Consider the following 17,960-nt stretch of genomic DNA (forward strand, 5'->3'; position numbering starts at 1 on the left):
TCGGATAGTTATGCTTCTAGAATGCCCCGTTAAACCGCAGGATTGTATCAGAAACCATCATTAGACGTTAGCTGGACTCGGGGCTCGCATTTGTGACAGTGAGAAAGGACGTTGCCTGCGTTACGGTCCTTCGCCACCTCCTGTAGCGTCCCTAGTAACCGTGCCCCTAGTAACCGCTCTCCCCAGCCAGGATCTGCGAGCGAGGCGGCGGCGCCAGCTCACCCGCCCCGGGCCGGCGCGGGCGCTCGGGCTCGGAGGCGGGGCGGTGGCTTCGCCGCACTAGGCTATCAGACTGGCTGCTGCCAACCTCCACCTGCCCGCAAATCCCATCACAGGAGCAAGGGCCTCCCAGTACGAACGCGAAGACCCCTTATAGTTCTTGGTAGCAGCGGCGTTGGCGGCGGCCGTGGAAGAGAAACAGAAGAAAAGGATGTGGCAGATACGGGCGTCGGTAATGTGGGAGCCCGGCGGGGTCTGGGGGCTGTCCGGGTCCTCACCAGCAGGGACGGGTGGAAATGCGGTGTCCTCTGCAGACCCTTCCTGCTCTCTGCTCCAACTAAAGACTAATGCAAAACTTTCTTGGAGAGCATTTTTATAGCTATTTCTAGAGTGTGCACAGAACAGAATTCTACTTATTTATTCTCCAGCATATCTTGAGAATAAATATTCTTCAGTTTTTTAAATTTTTTTCTATTTTTAATTTTTGTTTTTTCCCTTGAGGAAAACTGATGTGCCTATCTATAGTTTTCATAAAACCTCAGATGATAAGTTGGACTGACAAGTGTATTTTATCGGTTTTGGTTAGTAGTGGATTTTAGCAGTCCTTTAGGAAAGCCTGTTTGAAGTTCAGTGGACAGATGCTCCATAGATATAGAGAAACATCCAGATAAATCCCCGAAATCCCAAAGTTTACTAAAGGGGCCATACGGGTGCAGTGAGGTCTTCTCGCAAAACATTTTCAGTATTATGTCCTGGATGCATTTCTAGCAGGAGGGCACAGTCTTCCTCTATCCTCTCTACTTCTTTTCCATATACATATGGATTATGGTTTATTTATTTTATACATATGAGTACACTGTCGCAGTCTTCAGACACACCAGAGGAGGGCATCAGATCCCATTACAGATAGTTGTGAGCCACCATGTGGTTGCTGGGAATTGAACTCAGGAACTTGGAAGGGCAACCAGGGCTCTATCCGTTCTATTCATTTCATTTGTTTGTTTTTAGATTTATGTGTATGAATGTGCGCAGTGTGAGTTCCTGGGAGTTCCTGACGGTTGTGATGGGGGCTGGGAATCAAGCCTAGGTGCTCTGCAAGAGCAGCAAGTGCTCTTAAGCCATTGCAGCATCCTTTTTAGTTTGTCTCTTGAGACATAGCCATGGCTGTCCTGGAACTCAAACTCACAGAGCTCTGCCTGCCTCTGCCTCCTGAGTGCTTGGTTTAAAGGTGCATAGTAAAATGCCCAACTTTTATTCACTTAAAAAGTCTAGCACTCTGCTGGTGTAAAGCACCAGGAAGGAGCATGTCTGTGTGTGTGTGTGTGTGTGTGTGCACGTGCACATGTGTGTATGTGTCCCCACCCCAACCCCTGCCACTTGGTTTCTTAGCAGTGCTGGGGGTGGGATGAAGGGTTTGTGCTTTAGGCAAGTGCTGTACTAACAGCTACAAACTTGGTTTTTGTTTTATTTTAGACAGGGTCTCCTTTGGTTCAGGATTGCCTCAAATTTGCTGTTAAAATCCTGACCCTCCTGCCTCCATCTTCCCAATACTGGGATTCAGGCACCGTGGCTGGCCTGTATCAGCTCTTTCAAGGTTATGTAAAGTAGACAGAGGCCCAAACCACCAGAATCCTAGGACTGGTTTATACCTGATAAGGCTGCCATTCAACACAATCTATCAAAGGTTACAGAAGGCAGAATGCTGGAATGGAGGGAAGGAGTTGGATTCTGGATCAGAAGCCATTGTCTGCTACTCGCTGGGTGATTATAGGACATGACTTCTGTTTCTCTGTCTGTAAAAGGACTATAATCGCCCCCATCTTCTGTTAATAAGAACCAGAGGAGAGAATGGGTGTCATTTCTAGAGAGTTTACATAAATTCGTAATTATAACTGCCAGCTTGAACAATTCACTTGGAAACTGACATATACTCTGGCAGAAAGGTCTGTCCTTTGTATAGTTGTGCTTAGGTTCCAAAGTGCCCTGCTCACTGAAGATTTGTGTTATAAGTGGAGTTTGGGTTTCCAACACCCACATACACACCTGGTGTGTTGGCTTTTGTGTATAATCCCAGTGCTTCGGGAGGAGGAAACAGGCAGATTCCTGGAATTTGCCGAAAGCCCCATCTCAAAAGATAAGATGGACTAGGGAACTCACCCGAGATCGGATGTTCCTGCAACTGATGCTCACCCCTGCACAGGCTGGGAAACTCCTTCTGCTCTCCTTTCCCCAGCCCCGCCCACCTGGGAGAAAACTCAGGCTAACACATCATCACTCCTCTCCGAATTCCAGACAACCTGCCCAAGAGTGCCTCCCCGGGGGCTCAGATTCTGACCACACGTGCACACCAACCATCCCAGCTCCTAGCTAGCAGATCTTCACTCCTCACAAAGCTCTGTAAAACCCCCTTGCTTTAGCCTGGATGTGACGTCACCGACCTCCACCTGTGAGATCGATGAACCCACCCAAGAGCTGCCCCCTAATAAACCTGCCTTTATCCACTTCTAATCCGGTCTAATCCAGCCTGTATCTGTGTCACCGAGGGGAGAAAAAGTCTGTCATTGACCTCTGGTGCACACACACACACACACAGGCACATACACACAGGCACACAGAGACAGAGAGAACCTCAACATTTAATAGAGACATCAAAAGAGATTAAGGATTAGCCACCATAGTAGGAGGCCTGGAACAAGGCCCAGAGGGTCCCACATTCACTGAGAGAAGCAGTGAGGTGAGAAGTCAAGTGCTTCACATCAGTTCCCTAAAAATGAAGAAGAGAGGGTGTGTCCCCAGAGGGGGGAGTTCTGTAGGAGGAGAGAAGGCTGAGTGGTCTTCTGGTGGTTTCTATTTTCCTGAAGAAATGGAAGGGCAATGAGAACAGTCGCTGTGTGGGAAGAGGGCAGGGAAGGCACAGCTGCTGGGGTAGTGGAGTCATCTCCCAGTGGTGCACTGGTGTTGAGCAGGCCGGGTCTAACTGAGTGTTGATAGTTACAGAATGTTGTCTGCTGTTTTCGGAAGCTCCACATCAGCCATGGTGACAACCACTGAGCATCTTCTCCTTTTCAAATATCTAATGGTAGAGCATTAGAAAGTGGAGTTAGACCTGTGAGCTTGAGACCACCCTAACCACGTGGAGAGTTCCAGACCAGCCTAGACAGCCTCATCCACAAAATCAAACAATCAATTAATCTCAAACATTGTCTGGGCCCAACGCCCATAGCGTAGTCTCAGTACTTGGGAGGCTGAGGTACACATATGTCATTAAACACTGTGGAAACTCACTCTTTCCTCCCTCCCTCCCTCCCTCCCTTCCTTCCTTCCTTCCTCTTCCTCTGCTTCCTGGTCCTTCTTTTCTTCTTTGGAGTCAGGGACTCACTGTGTAACCCTGCCTGGCTTGGAGCGCGTGGAGAAGAGGAATTATGTAGAGGAGGCTGGATTCAAAGAGATCTGCCAACCTCTGCCTCCCAAATGTTATGATTAAAGACGTGTTCTACCGTGCCTGGCCCAGAGGATCTCATGTAGCATGTGCTGGCCTCAGACTGGCTATGTAGCTCAGTCTGACCTTGAACTCAGGGTCCTTCTGTCTCTGCTTTCTGAGTGCTGGAATTATAGCCAGGGTCAGCACTGAAAAGAAGATAAATTAATAAAAATTCCAGAACATCAGACACACTCCGTTGACGACAACAGAGACAGTTCTTAAGGTGCTGACATCAGTTAAGCCTCCGGTGCTGGGAGGACTGACACAGCCATAAGTGGGTCAAGCCACTCTCAGGAAGATTAGCCTTTTCCGTGGTGGCACTTAGACCACGAAAAGCTCACTATCAAGGAGGAGGAAAATAGTGGCATTGCACGCAAAGCAGACAGTCCTGGGGAAAGGTGAGAGAAGTGGGAGTAATTCCCTGGCCACTCGTCTGTTTTAGGTTAAAATACAAACAAACTAGGAGGGCCTATTGGAGAAGTATTGCTTGTGTTAACAGTGGACTAGGCAGGCTCCTCACGCTCTCCTCATGATGCGCCTTCCTTTCACAGTTCTTCCAGGTCAGACACTTGCTGGTTTCAACGTGGATGACGGAGGTAGGACCGTTGAAAAGATTTTCTGGGAGAATGAATGAGCCCAGGGATGTTCTGTCTGAAAGCGGCTCCCTACTTTAACCAGAGGACATATAAAACCCTGGCAGGTTCACAGCCTGGTTTGTAGATTTTTCATTTACGTTGGATTGTAGGCCTTTTCCTTAACACCCAGGAAGCCCACAGCAGCCCTTCAGTGACCTGGTTCCTCATATGGTTCAACCTTTGCAAAGGAAATGCCTGCCATTTTCCTTTGGTGAAAACTTATATATTTCTAGCTATACGGCCTTCCACACCACAGATATTTACTGGACGTGTTTTCTCAGTCAGGCACTTTCTAGGCGCTAGGAACACAAAAGCACAGAGCAAACAAGTGCTTGCCTTTGTAAGCTGACTCTTCAGTCGGGGCAGGCATGGGGCTGCCTCGGGTGGATGGTTGGTGGCTGAACAGTTCTGGAAAGGAAAGCAGAGAAGAAGGACTCACGGTACTCTGGGAGTTGCCATTTCACAGAGGATAGTCAACAAAGACTTGAGGTGGCATCTGAGTGAGGGGTGAGCAGCTGTCTTGGGCAGACTGCATAGACTTCTGGGTCGTCAGCATCCTTGAGAGAGAAAGCAATCAAATGCAGGGAGCTCAGGGGACTCTGCTCATTATTTTGTGTATCTGTTTGTTTGTTTTCAAGATTGGGTTACTCTGTGTAACCTTGGCTGTCCAGGAACTCATTCTGTACACCAGGTTGGCCTGGAACTCAGCGATCTGCCAGCTTCTGCCTCCCAAGGGCTGGGATTAGGGTGGGTGACCCATGGCTCTTTTTTTTTTTTTAGGTTTATGTATATTTATTGGGAGGCAGGGTGTCTTTGTGGGTCATGCATGTGCAGTACCCACGGAGGCCAGAAGAGGGTGCTGGAACCTCTGGAGCTGGAATTATGTTTGGTTGTGAGCCAGTATATACATGCTGGGAACTGAACCTGGGTCCTCTGCAAAAGCCGCAAAACAATAATTCTCCTAAGTGCCTTGTGTGACATACATTAAGTAGTTCTTTGGTCCTCTGAGTTGCTAAATTTAAACATATCAGTTCTCTTGAAGAAAAATTGTTTTCTTGAAGTTATCCCAAGTGGGACAACACCAGAAGAGTCTTCTTCTTCCAAGAGCAACAAAAGCCTAAGACAGTGGTTAGGAACACTCGGTGCCCTTGCAGAGAACTGGAATTTGGTTGCCAGCACCCACACTGGACAACTTAAAACTACCCATAATTCCAGCTCCCGGGGATTCAACACTCACTTCCAGACTCCATGGGCAACTGCACTCACCCATTTATACATGTATGAACATAGTTTAAAAATATACGTCTGTCCATCCATCCCCTCCTTCCCGATGTGGATATGCACAAGGAAACCGTAGCCTGGTACATGATAGGCAAATCCTTGATGACCAAGATACTTCTCTAGCCCGAACTATTATTGACCACAGACTTCTGAATTTCCCATTGGAAAGGCTAAACAGACTTATTTTCTGAGATTACAGTATTATGAGTCCAACTTGGGAATATATTTTGTCTTGTTTTGAGTGTGTTCAAGGAGGTAGGCTAAATTTAAAACCACGGTTGGCAGCCCTTTATGCATAATATCATACATAATCTAACATTTGTCAACTGGGAACATTAAAAATTATATTTATAAAGAAAGTGAGGGGTTTGGGGCATGTTATATGTATGTTTAGGTGCATATACCTATGTGTGTGTGTGTGTGTGTGTGTGTGTGTGTGTCTGTGTGTGTATGTCTGTGTGTGTATGTGTGTGTGTGTGTGTGTGTGTGTGTGTATACGCACACACAGAGGCCAGAGAACAACTTCTGTGCTATGGCGTTCTTCAGAGCTGTTGTTTGCTGTTATTTGAGGAAAGGCCTCGCTGATTAGGCTTCAGGGACTGCCCTCTCCCTATCCATCTCGCTTTTTTAAAAACACGGTTTCTAGGAACTGAACTTAGCTTTTTATGCTTGTATAGCAAACACCTGAGCAACTTAGCCACTTCTCCAGCTCTAGAAAGTGAGGTTTTTCTCTCCTTAGTTGACTCAGTTAAAAGAAGGGAACCATGGGTAGTTGGGGGCAGGCAATCAGAAGCTCCAGTCGGGTCCTGTGTGGAGTCTCCAGCCACACAGTACTCCATGCTCTCTTCATGCACAAAGTGTTTGCCACCTGTGGTGTCATTGGTGTCACTCTCCTTGCTGCTCACAGCGGTGACTCTCCTCTGCCCTCTCCTGTATCCCTTTCCCCTCCAAGATCATCCTGCTGGGCTCCCTGGAGAGCCACGGAGAACTTTGTCCCTGGGCCCCATTACTGCCCCACCCACTGCACACCCTTGGAGCCCCGAGGCAGGAGTCCCTCTGGAGCTGGCTCTGGGCACAGGGGCAGCAGCTGCTCACCTCTCAGCCAAAACCTGCGCGACTCAGAAGAGGCTTCCTGTAGAAATCCTTGTAGCCGCTGAGTTCCACCGAGTTCCACTCTGCCTTCCGCAGTAGCGGCATCACATGACTATTTTCTGTTAGGTATCTAGGAGCCCAACCGACCATTATTAAATGCCATCATGGTGGCGCCCGCCTTTGATTCCAGGGATCAGGAGGCAGAGGCAGGCCGATCACTAGTTCAGAGCTAGCCTGGTGTACATACGGAGTTTAGGGCCAGCCTGGGCTACATGGCGAGACTTCTGCAAGAGTCAGCTTTGGGTCAGGGTCAATTTGTTACTTACTTTCAAATGGCAGACAACAGGATTCTCTTTCTATTAGGCAGGCTGTCACAGCTCTCCTGGGAAGGACAAAGAGGTGACATTGGAGAACACTATGAACTTCTCTGATATTTACCACTCTGATGAAGAGTACTTCAGGAAACTCAAAGACCTGAGGGCTGCCCATGCAGAGGCCATGGTAAAATTAGAGAAAATGTACCAGGACAAGCTAACTATGAAGGACATCCAGGCAGCGCTCGTTGGGGATGATTCTTCTAGGTAAGTCTCTTCTAGAGATGGTCGTCACTGTCATTGTGAACTGAACTAAGATAAATGCTTGGACGACATATGGGGGAAAGCACCCACAGTACCGGCTTCTGAATAGCCCTTCCCAGTATTAACGATATATAAAGGTGGGATTTTATTCACAGTGTTTACTGGCATCATTTCACTAGGTTCCCTCTTGCTTTGAGCGTCATTTGGTGGCCATCTGTTTTTTTTTTTTATTGTAATTTTTTAATGCATTTCGCCTGAATGTATGTCTACATGACTTGTCCACCTGGTGACCATAGAGACCTGTGAGCTGCCATGTGGGTGCCGGGAATGAAGCCTGTGTCCCTGGAAGGGCAGCCAGTGTTCTTATCCTCTGAGCCATGTCTCCAGCCCTCCCATCTGTGTCTCTCTGCTTTACTCAGGCTTACAGATATGCATCAAAATATTTAGGCTGCCCCAATTTTGAAAGATGATCTTGTACTCTATGTAGTCCAGGATGGCTTAGAACTTACCATGTTCCTGGCCAGCCTCTGTCGTGGGAATTTTGGCTACTTTGCTTTATGCTGCCGGCTGGTCACAGACACACGCCCACCCAGTGACTATCTCCAGTACACAGAGGAAAGACAGACAGACAGACAGACAGACAGACAGACAGACAGACACACACACACACACACACACACACACACACACAGCTCACTTTTAAACTGCTTTACTGGCTCTGATGGCTGGGCTCCTCTAAGCTTTCTGCGGCTACCATGCCCTTCCCTTCACTCCTAGCTCACCCTCTCTAAATCTGCCCTCAGCCTCAGTGAAGCCCATTGGCCTTGCTGCCTTTCTGTGGGCCACTTTCCTTTTCCACCTACATTTTGGTGGATGCCCCTACAGCTCCGAGCCTGCTCTGTCTCACTCTCCCAAGGCTCCCCATCTCCTCTTCCTGCCCTCTCCTCTCTCCTCACCTGTGGGAACCTGGAAGTCCCATCTCTTTCTTTCTGCCTAGCCATTGGCCACTGGCATCTAAGTTGCCAAATGCAAATGGACTGGACATTATAAATGTAATTGCATTTTTAAATGAATTGCATAGGCACAGTGCCTATCTAAGAGTTGAAAACATAATATATTATGTTGTACCAAAATTAAGCTTATATTTTGTACCAATATAACATAGCCTTGCAGTATTATGATGATGATGATGATGATGATGATGATGAATTCTGTACCAATGTAAGATTATGGCTATAAAATGTTTTTTTGTTTTTTGTTTAAGAGTATATTAAACAATCTAGCCCTATTTGTCAAATTTCTTATAATATGTCTATATCCCCTTTTTCTTTTTTTTTTTTTTTTTTTTTTTTTTTTGGTTCTTTTTTTCGGAGCTGGGGACCGAACCCAGGGCCTTGCGCTTCCTAGGTAAGCGCTCTACCACTGAGCTAAATCCCCAACCCCCCCCTTTTTCTTTACAACCCCTCTTCCCTTTATCTAAGAGCGAAAGGACAGAGAAAAGGAAATAAATCCCCGAGTCTAAGCTCCATATTTAGTTCCCTCCCTGTTCAGCACCGTAAGTGTTTATAAATCATCCCTTACAATGACAACATATGCATAGTTTATAAAATGACCAAGTCGTCCATCCCAACTAAATGGACTGAGACAACAGTCTTCTAGAAGACTTCAACAACGATGACTAGGTTAGGGAGGGGTAAGGCTGCTGGGTAAGCGGCGCCAGTCCTGATTGACAGGTAGGTCAGACTTCACAGCAAAGAAGATGGAAATGTTAGGTAGCAGTAACATGGTCAGACATGGTCAGGAAGGTGACTCTGGAAACACAGAGGCATGATTACAGTAAGACACGAGGAGCAGCTGACTCAAGTTCCTTCTCTGAAAAGCCAGAGTGTGTTAGATAATCCAGTCCTCTCTCAGCTCTATTCCAAAGAAAAACGACATTGTCACGACCCTGTGCTGCCGTCTTCTAGCTGACTATACCTTAATCTTATAACATTGGCAGTTACAGTAACTCTAACATTTGGCCACATAAAATTGGAAGTGTGCCCTAATTCTTCTTCTTCCCTAGTTCTGCATCGGAAAAGAGCTGCTCACATCCTGCCTTGTCGGCGACCTCGCTTTCAGAGCCTGACCTAGACCGGTCGTCCTCCTTGTCCACAACTACTGATGAGTTGCCCGACCTAGAGAAAAAGACTCCTGGGGAAATCGGAACAAGGTCCTATGCCAAGGAGCTCATAAACAACATGTGGAACGACTTTTCTGTTGAAGATTATACTCAGTATGACTCTGACCTCCAAACAGCCAAGAAAAACAGGAAGAAACCTAAAGCCTGGACGCCCAGGATTACAGTGCCGGTGCCCTTTGAAATGACGGTAAGAGAGCAGAAGCGGAGAGAGAAGGCCTCGGATGCTCAGGAAACCAGGGAGAAGATGCTCAAGAGGAATGAGGACGATGCAGAGTGTAAGAAGAAATTCCGAGCCAATCCAGTTCCTTCCCGCCTGCTCCTTCCCCTTTATGAGGATCTAGTCAAGCAGAACGAGGAGCGTCGGAAGAAGACCCGGGAGAGGAGCAAAGCCGCACTCCTGGCCTCCCAGAAGCCCTTTAAGTTCATTGCGAGGGAGGAACAGAAGCAAGCAATCCGTGAGAAGAAGCTGAGAGAACTTTGTAGGGCTAAGAAGAAACCGAAGCAGTTTAAAGCCAGGCCTGTGCCTCGTTTTATTTACAGACCACCTGCGAATGTCAAGCCAAAGAGGGAAGAGCTCTATGGGGACAGCAGGACACAGCCAAAGGCCAGAGATGTGCTGCAGAGTTCGCCTTGGCCCAGTCACTCCACTTACAGAGCTTTCAGGGACCCCAGAAGTCCTGCAATGCCAAGGGGTAAACACAGGCATAGGCGCCTGAGCCCCAGTGACCAAGGCTTGGAGAAATGGAAGGAACCCTTCTCTGAACAGAGCTTTCGGAACTGCCCGGTGCTTTGTGACCAGTGTTGTCTTTACGAATCCTTATGTGACTCCAATAAAAGACAGAAAATCTTGGCAGACATCCGAATGGGTGAGGAAATTTTGAAAGAAACACGCAGGCCTAATCCTTCTCCTAGGCATAAATCCCCCAGAAGAAGCGCGCACGCCAGCGCCAGGCCTTGTGAATACAGCCCTCCGATGCCCACCGCGTCTTCCCGAGGGCGCGAGCAAGCCATCAGGTAAGGCACTGGGATGGGCGCTCCTGGTCACATGGTTGCTGAACTGGCATAGGAAGAAGCCCTGTGGGTTTTGGCTTGATAAATCTGAATTTACTAAATTATCTGCAAGGTATTGTATGACATGGTGGAGAACCGTTTGCTAAGAATGTTCTTCTAAGAAACAAATGTGATTTCTGTGTTTCCTTGGGGAAGGTAGAGAAACAGCATCAGTTTTACTCGGATTTCCAATGTCACAATTACGATTTTGGTCAAAAGGTGGCCTTTTTTTTTTTTTTTTCTGGCCTTTGAATTATCCCATGTTAAATCTTTGCCGGACAACTTCCTCCTTGGCTTAAAGTGAATTAAGCCTTAGTTTGTTGCCCTCAGGAAATCCCTTGAGGAAAAGAAAATGTTGGAAGAAGAGAGAAATCGGATCCTAACTAAACAGAAGCAAAGAATGAGAGACTTACAGAAACTCCTGGCAACCCGGGTTAAGGCTTACGGCTCACAGCAGAGCTTGTCTCAGCTAGTTAAATCCAGGGTAACCGATCTCAGGTACCACGGAGGAGCCTGGGGACTCCAACAGCAGCTGTCAAACTCCTTCCCTTCCCCCTTTCCTTTCCTTTCCTTTCCTTTCCTTTCCTTTCCTTTCCTTTCCTTTCCTCTCCTTTCCTTTCCTTTCCTTTCCATGTAACTATGGATACCTAGATATGAAAATACTATGGTATCTTAATTTATGGATTTAAATAATCTTTGGCTGTTTCTCCTCAATTGTTACACACATATATCCACACATACACATCTTATGATAACAGTCAGTGTATATGCTCACCTCCAGAGTGAGAACCATGAGACCATGTGGACCAGAAGCATTTTCTGTTATGGCCATAGTTAATAACTGCTTTAAGGGGTTGGGGATTTAGCTCAGTGGTAGAGCGCTTGCCTAGCAAGTGCAAGTCCCTGGGTTCGGTCCTCAGCTCCGAAAAAAAAAAAGAAAAAAGAAAAAAAATAACTGCTTTAAAACCAGCACAAAACCTTCTTATAAGTGTGTTCTTTTTTTTTTTTTTTTTTTTTTGAGCTGGGGACCGAACCCAGGGCCTTGCGCTTCCTAGGTAAGCGCTCTACCACTGAGCTAAATCCCCAGCCCCGAGTGTGTTCTTATTTATAAATCTTTTAAATATTTGTCATATATACATGCATGTGCATAATGCATTATATATACATATATACTCATTGTATATACATACATTGTATATCTGGTGCTGGGGATGTGAGGATCAAAGCCTGGACCTTGGACACTGATCTGGCCTTATTAGCCCAGAGAATATTTTTTTTTCAATTAACAAACAAGTCAGGGAGCTCTGTTTTAAGTTTGTACCAAATACAACGGTTTGAGTGGCTGCGTCCTGGGTACATGCTGCCCCTCATGACTGTTCCCTGTGAAAGCTAATAGCATCCACAGGACACCTACACTCCTCTGCAAAATATTACTAGAATTCTATAGCGCAGAGTTTGAAAACCAGCATTCCAAACATTGCACATAAAAATGGTCATGCTTATGCAAGAGAAGCTCTCCTCCAAAGCTGGGTAAGTAATATGACTTACTAGCCTCTAAGATCCAAATACATGTATCTGCTTTTAACACTGAGTATTTCTTACAGTGTGGTATTAGCCCACTAATACAGCCTAGTTTGATGAACTTGTGCAAAACATTCCTTTAGGAATACAGTGTTTACTTGTAGGAAGTTAATGCCAACTTACTCTGAGTAAGCGTAATTATAATTACTTATAATTACTTTCTGTACCCGGGATACTCTCTTGTCTCGGCTGCTTTTAGTATAGCTTACCCAGAGAAGCACAGTGCGGTGTAATTCCTTGTGGGGCCTGGTCCATAGAGGAAGACAGCAACATCCAGCATTTTGGCTTCTCTCTTCTGTTGCTAAATACTCATGAGCCCCACTGTCTCGCTTTCCTGCTCCCACTTAATTAATGTTGCCCGTTATGTGATCTCATTTAGGCAAAGAAGAAACGTGGGGTCTTTTTTTTTAAATTTTTTTGAGAAGGTTTCTCTGTGTATCCTGGGCTGCCCTAGAAATAGCTCTGTAGGCCAGGCTGGCCTGGAACTAGAAGATCTGCCTGCTTCTGCCTCAGAGTTTTGGGACTAAAAGCACTGCCCAGTTTCAGGGTCTTGTTTTTGAAAGGATATTTTTAAGGTAACTATTTGGACCAGACTTTCTTGCTTTTGCACATTTCTATATAAAACACTTTCCAGGCAAGTTTGAAGTCTTTTTGCCTTGACAACTTTTGAAATCCAAATGCCCAGACGATTCCTAGAACAGAACAATGTGTGCCTTCAAGGCCTGGCTTTTTATTCTGGACGTAGGAGAATTCTGTCAGTCTAGAAAAGGAACTGGCCCGAACTGTGCTCTCATTTCCTGATTTGACTTCTGAAGTGAATGTCCTAATAGAGCTTCCGTAGCTGACCTTTTAAAATGCCGTTCTCTTTATCTGATTCTAGAAGGAGCGAAAAGGCCAGGATGAAAGAATATTGGCAAGAATTGGAGGAGCAAGATAAAAAATTGCAAAAGAGGCCGATGCTGTTTGAAAGAGTCTCCCAGGTTGTGTTTATTGGAATTTAGGGCCGTTACCAGCGTCCTGTTTCAGGACCTCTGGCCTCCATGTGTGTACTCCATCTCGTTGTGTCCTACAGTTGCCAAGACATGCCGTTTCTGGGGCAGCTTCATCCAGTCCACCAAGGAAGTGATTTTGCTTAAGATCTGATGAGGCTCGCAGCTCAATAAAGAACACGTCGCCAACCCTATGAACCTCAGGTTCCTGCCACAGTTGCTTTAGTGTCTGGTCTTTTCAGTCAGCCCGGCTCTTATTCTGTTGAGGCTTCGGGATAGCATGGGGAGGTCTTTGATGAGTTCAACCATTTGGTGTATGGCCATCGTACGCAACATAGTGAGACCCTGTCTCTTACAAGAATTTTAAATTGCATATTTATTTGTTTGTTTGTTTGTTTGTTTGTTTATTTATTTATATTACTTGTGTGTGAGTGTTTTGTGTGGGCACCATGCACATTTACTGCCCACAGACATCAGAGGGTATTGGATACCTCGGAACTGGGGTTGTGAGCCACCATATGTTTGCTGAGAATTGAACCTAGACCCTCTGTAGAAATAAGTGCTCTTAACTACTGAGCCATCTCTCCAGGCCTAAAAACATTAAAAAAAAAAAAAAAAAAAAGCAGATCTCTCTGCTTCCCCATTCTCCGTAGCACATCTTGACCACAGCACCGCCATTCCTTCCCATGGCGGCCATCCACTCCCGGTTTTAGTAGCGATCTCAAGGGGTCTTATGATTAACCTCCCTGCCATCCAGCTGGGCATACACCCACCATGCCACAGCCCCAGCCCTCCTGTCGGCTTCTCAGGCCCGTCTCCCACTCCCTCTCATAGCCCCTCACCTGCCCACCTATCTCCCCTACAGTGCAGACTTTGAGTCACCTCTAATCAGGCTGTTTAGTGAAAACCCAAAGACTGTACCTTTTCTTAGCTCCTACTCACACAAACCATAGCTCATAGTCACAGTCTGTGGCCTTCTTCGTGTTCCTCCATGAGCCTTACCCATGTCTGTCTGCATCCCTCTCACCGAGGTATGAGGATTCTGGTCTTCTGTGCAATGTCTCTCTTCCCTGTTAACGAATTGGCTTTAAGGGTAATGGCTTGATCTTTGAATTCCCAGCACCCACAGTAACGTACGGCCGGCCATGGAAGCGCCTAAGAGTTGTGATAAATTGGCCGGCCTAGCCTGTACATTACCTTTTCTGGGTTAGCCCAAGCTAAGAGCATCATCCTGGCATATTAGTTATGAATCCCAGCATAACAGACAAGTCAGTCAGGCTGTGAATTCCCACAGTTTCCTAAGCACCAGAGAGAGAGAGTGGCAAATCAGTGGGGGAGCACACTGACGGCAAATTAACCTTGCAGCCAACAACGTCCTCCCGCTTTTGGCCCTCCAGTTTTTTGTTCCCTTGCAGCATTTTCCTCCCCATTATTTGACCATCTCCATTCAGTAACTGTTAAATAAACCAAAACGCTACTTCAGACAAAACCTCGGTGATAAAATATCTCTTATCTTGAACAGAGGCATTGATGACAACTTCCCATCGTGTGGTATTTTACTTATTTATTTTATTTATATGAGTAAACTATAACTGTCTGCTGACACCCCAGAAGAGGGCACCGGATCCCATTACAGATGGTTGTGAGCCACCATGTGGTTGCTGGGATTTGAACTCAGGACCTCTGGAAGAGCAATCAGTGCTCTTAACTGTTGAGCCATCTCTCCAGCCCATGCATTATCTTAAAAAGACAAAAGTGATCCTTTTGAGCAGGGCCTTTGATAGTGGTGCCTTCCTCGCCGTGCTCCTGACCTTACAGCTTCAGCTCTGTACGGCGAAGGCGAAGGATGAGCATCGGCGGTCAAATTGAGTCAGATGCTTACCTTACTGCACGTGCTAATGACAGTCAGTGTCCAGTGGCCACCATTTTGGCTTTGTTAACATAAATTAGTACATCTCCCCCCAAAGCCTCAAGTTTTGCTGTGACCGTTGCTGCTAATTAGCTCCTGCTATTCAATAAGTCACCTTGCAGCTCTATTCATTGCTTGCCTAAAAAGCTAACTGCAGTCTCCCTGCCTGTTGTTCTGTCCTCCAGCAGGAAGTGCCTGTGACTGGTTACAGGGGCAACCACGTTGTCCTTGTTCTTGGAGGTCACAGGACTGAACAGACGTTAGGTTGAATTCTCTTTCTTCATAGCATTAGCTTTGATTTTTATTTTTAAAAAAGAACAGGTCTCATGGAGCCCAGGCTAGCATAAACTGGTTATAATGCCAAGGATAACCTTGGACTTCTATTCTACTGCTGCCTTCTGCGTGCTGGGATTATAGATTTATTACTACTACTGGCTTAGGTGGTCCTGGGCACCGAGCCCAGGACTTCAGACTAGACAAGCACTCTACCATTTGGTGTACATCCCAACTCTGGGATGTACGTGTTTGTGTATGTACCAGAGGTCAGTGTTACGTACCTTCCTTGATTGCTCATTTAATTTTTGAGGCGGAGTCCCTCAGCAAACCTGTCAGCCTGCGAGGGTAGCCAAATGAAGTGCTGCCTACCTTTAATCCCAGCACTTGGGAGGGACTGGCAGTTGGATCTCTGTGAGTTCAAGGTTAGCCTGATCCACAGAGGACCAGGACTACACAGTGAGAACCTGTTTCACGTGCATTGTTTAAAAATTGTTATTGACAGTGGTACAGCTTAACAGAGGTCTTCAGTTGTATGTCTTTTTCAGTCTCCCAGAGTATCCTGGGTGACATAGTATTAGCTCTTACATTTAATCTTTGCTATTTTGGCTTCTCCTGAAGAACCCTAGGTCGAGCAACTGTGCTTTTCCTCTGTTTTCTCACACTCTGCATACAGGCTAATGTTGGTCCACCAGAACTGGGCGGTGAACCTTGGAGGTTCACAGGGCATTCCTGGCCTCAGATCTCTTAAAAGATCCACTCAGAGGAGCTAAAAGCCAAGACAACAAGCTGAGCACGTTGTCACGATGTAGTTACCTAAAGCTGGTGGACTCTGGGCTGACTTGTGGCAACTCTGCTGGGGTTTTTTGTTTGTTTTGTCTTGTTTTGTTTTCTGACAGAATCATGCTGTGTATCCCTGGCTGGCTTTGTGGAACAGACTATCTGCCTCACCTCCCAAATGCTGCTCGGATTGAAACTTTTTGTTGCTCCACCAACGAGCTACAGCCCTTTCTAAATGCTCCACCAATGAGCTACAGCCCTTTCTAAATGCTCCACCAATGAGCTACAGCCCTTTCTAAATGGTCCACCAATGAGCTACAGCCCTTTCTTAATGGTCCACCAATGAGCTACAGCCCTTTCTAAATGGTCCACCAATGAGCTACAGCCCTTTCTTAATGGTCCACCAATGAGCTACAGCCCTTTCTAAATGGTCCACCAATGAGCTACAGCCCTTTCTTAATGGTCCACCAAAGAGCCCTCAATTAGCTGCATCTACAAAGAAGTGACGTTCAAGGGATTTAAACTTAGCTCTAAATATCTAATTTTTCTTCCATGAAGTAAAGATAACAGTACTGCTGATTTTATTTTTGATGGACTGATGTCACGGCGTCTAAGACTGAGCACTACACTAAGTGAATAAAGGAGCCGTCCGGCACTCCATTGTGGTTCTGCCTTCTGATCTGCAGTCAGACACACAACCTTTGTTTTTGTTTTCAGACAGGTCTTGCTATATATTTCTGCTGGCGGGTGCGGAATTCATTTTGTAGGCCAAGCTAGCTTTGAAATTGTGTTAATCCTCCCCCAGCCTCGGCCTCTTCATCACTGGGACTGAATCACATGCAGATCATTAATCAGTTTCCTTATTGATCATCTTTGGGGGGTGCTCCTTATGCAATCGAGAGCCATTACAGGTCAGCCCTCAGCCACCTCTAGAGGTCCGTGTTTCTAACTTGGGGGTCTGCGTTGCCGTTTACAGCATTTCCTGTTTCTGGACTTGCGCGGAGCTGGCTCAGTTGGCTAGATATGCTCTTTTGTATTCTTCTGCGAATGCCTTTTTCTTGGTGTTAGGTTTGTAAGTTATCTGCCAGGATGTTCATTTTCTTTCTTCTTTTTATAAGGAGTTTTATTTTATTTATTGTATGTATATGAGTACACTGTCACTGTCTTCAGACACCCCAGAAGAGGGCATCAGATCCCATTACAGATGGTTGTGAGCCACCATGTGGTTGCTGGGAATTGAACTCAGGACCTCTGGAAGAGCAGTCAGTGCTCTTAACCACTGAGCCATCTCTCCAGCCCCAGGTTATTCATTCTCATTGCGTCATTTTTCTCTCGTGTGACTAAAGCACAGCTTATTACCCACCCAAATGTTGACAGGCCTTGGCTGCTCACCATGGAGGAGCATTCTTGTAGCTATCCTCTGGGGCACATGTGTGAGCTCTCTTGGTTCACGTCTACACAGGTCCCTGTCAGTCACAGGAGAAGCAGTTTCAATTGCTGACTCTGTTGATCTTAATTCTCAGCGGTGCTTTAAATCTATACATCTTAATGAAAACGTATAGCCTTTGCTCTCATCTAAAAGGGGTTGTCTCTCCTATAGAAGAATGCAAGGTTGGCCGCAGAGAGGTGTTACTCTAACACTCTAAAAGCACTAGGACTCTCTGAGGAGTTTGTTTCACAGAAAGGCCGAAGTGGAAAAGCATCTGAGAATGTCACCAGGCCAGAGCTGAGAAGCTGCACATCGGATAAAGAAAGGTAGTGTGCTGGCAGGGAATCAGACTCTGGGGGCTCCTATTGTTTAAAAAAGTGCATATGAACTGTCTTACGATATACTGTTTTATCATGTAATATAAATATTACACAGTGATACAATACTCTGTTCTTACAGCAAGCTTTTTCTGACTTATATA

General features: G+C 46.2%; 1 protein-coding gene and 1 long non-coding RNA gene across 11 annotated transcripts in view; one reads left to right on the forward strand and one right to left on the reverse strand.

Annotated features, from left to right (window-relative positions):
* The first annotated feature begins 194 nt into the window (after positions 1 to 194).
* Positions 195 to 17,960, forward strand: part of Fam161a (FAM161 centrosomal protein A) — a 45,327-nt gene continuing 27,561 nt past the window's right edge. The window contains exons 1-7 of one of the 8 annotated variants that reach the window (XM_017599131.3): positions 237 to 451; positions 4,252 to 4,296; positions 7,072 to 7,289; positions 9,352 to 10,482; positions 10,849 to 11,016; positions 12,980 to 13,079; positions 17,651 to 17,805. In XM_017599131.3, coding sequence (XP_017454620.1) covers positions 431 to 451; positions 4,252 to 4,296; positions 7,072 to 7,289; positions 9,352 to 10,482; positions 10,849 to 11,016; positions 12,980 to 13,079; positions 17,651 to 17,805 — 1,838 coding nt within the window. In that variant the 5' untranslated portion in view covers positions 237 to 430. Of the gene's footprint in view, positions 452 to 4,251; positions 4,297 to 7,071; positions 7,290 to 9,351; positions 10,483 to 10,848; positions 11,017 to 12,979; positions 13,287 to 17,650; positions 17,806 to 17,960 lie in introns of those variants that run through there. The other 7 variants (XM_017599138.3, XM_017599132.3, XM_017599135.3 and 4 more) reach the window with 7 other exon arrangements.
* LOC120096694 (uncharacterized) lies at positions 2,838 to 7,159 on the reverse strand. 3 transcript variants are annotated; one of them, XR_005493495.1, is made up of 3 exons: positions 7,035 to 7,159; positions 4,775 to 4,892; positions 2,838 to 3,292 (listed from the first exon to the last, which is right to left on the reverse strand). It is a non-coding gene; the product is annotated as an uncharacterized LOC120096694 (long non-coding RNA). The 3 variants fall into 3 exon arrangements; XR_010057756.1 differs by lacking the exons at positions 4,775 to 4,892; positions 7,035 to 7,159 and adding an exon at positions 3,678 to 4,764; XR_010057755.1 differs by lacking the exons at positions 4,775 to 4,892; positions 7,035 to 7,159 and adding an exon at positions 3,599 to 4,764.

The sequence above is a fragment of the Rattus norvegicus genome, chromosome 14, assembly GCF_036323735.1.
Source record: "Rattus norvegicus strain BN/NHsdMcwi chromosome 14, GRCr8, whole genome shotgun sequence".
Classification (NCBI taxonomy): Eukaryota; Metazoa; Chordata; class Mammalia; order Rodentia; family Muridae; genus Rattus; species Rattus norvegicus.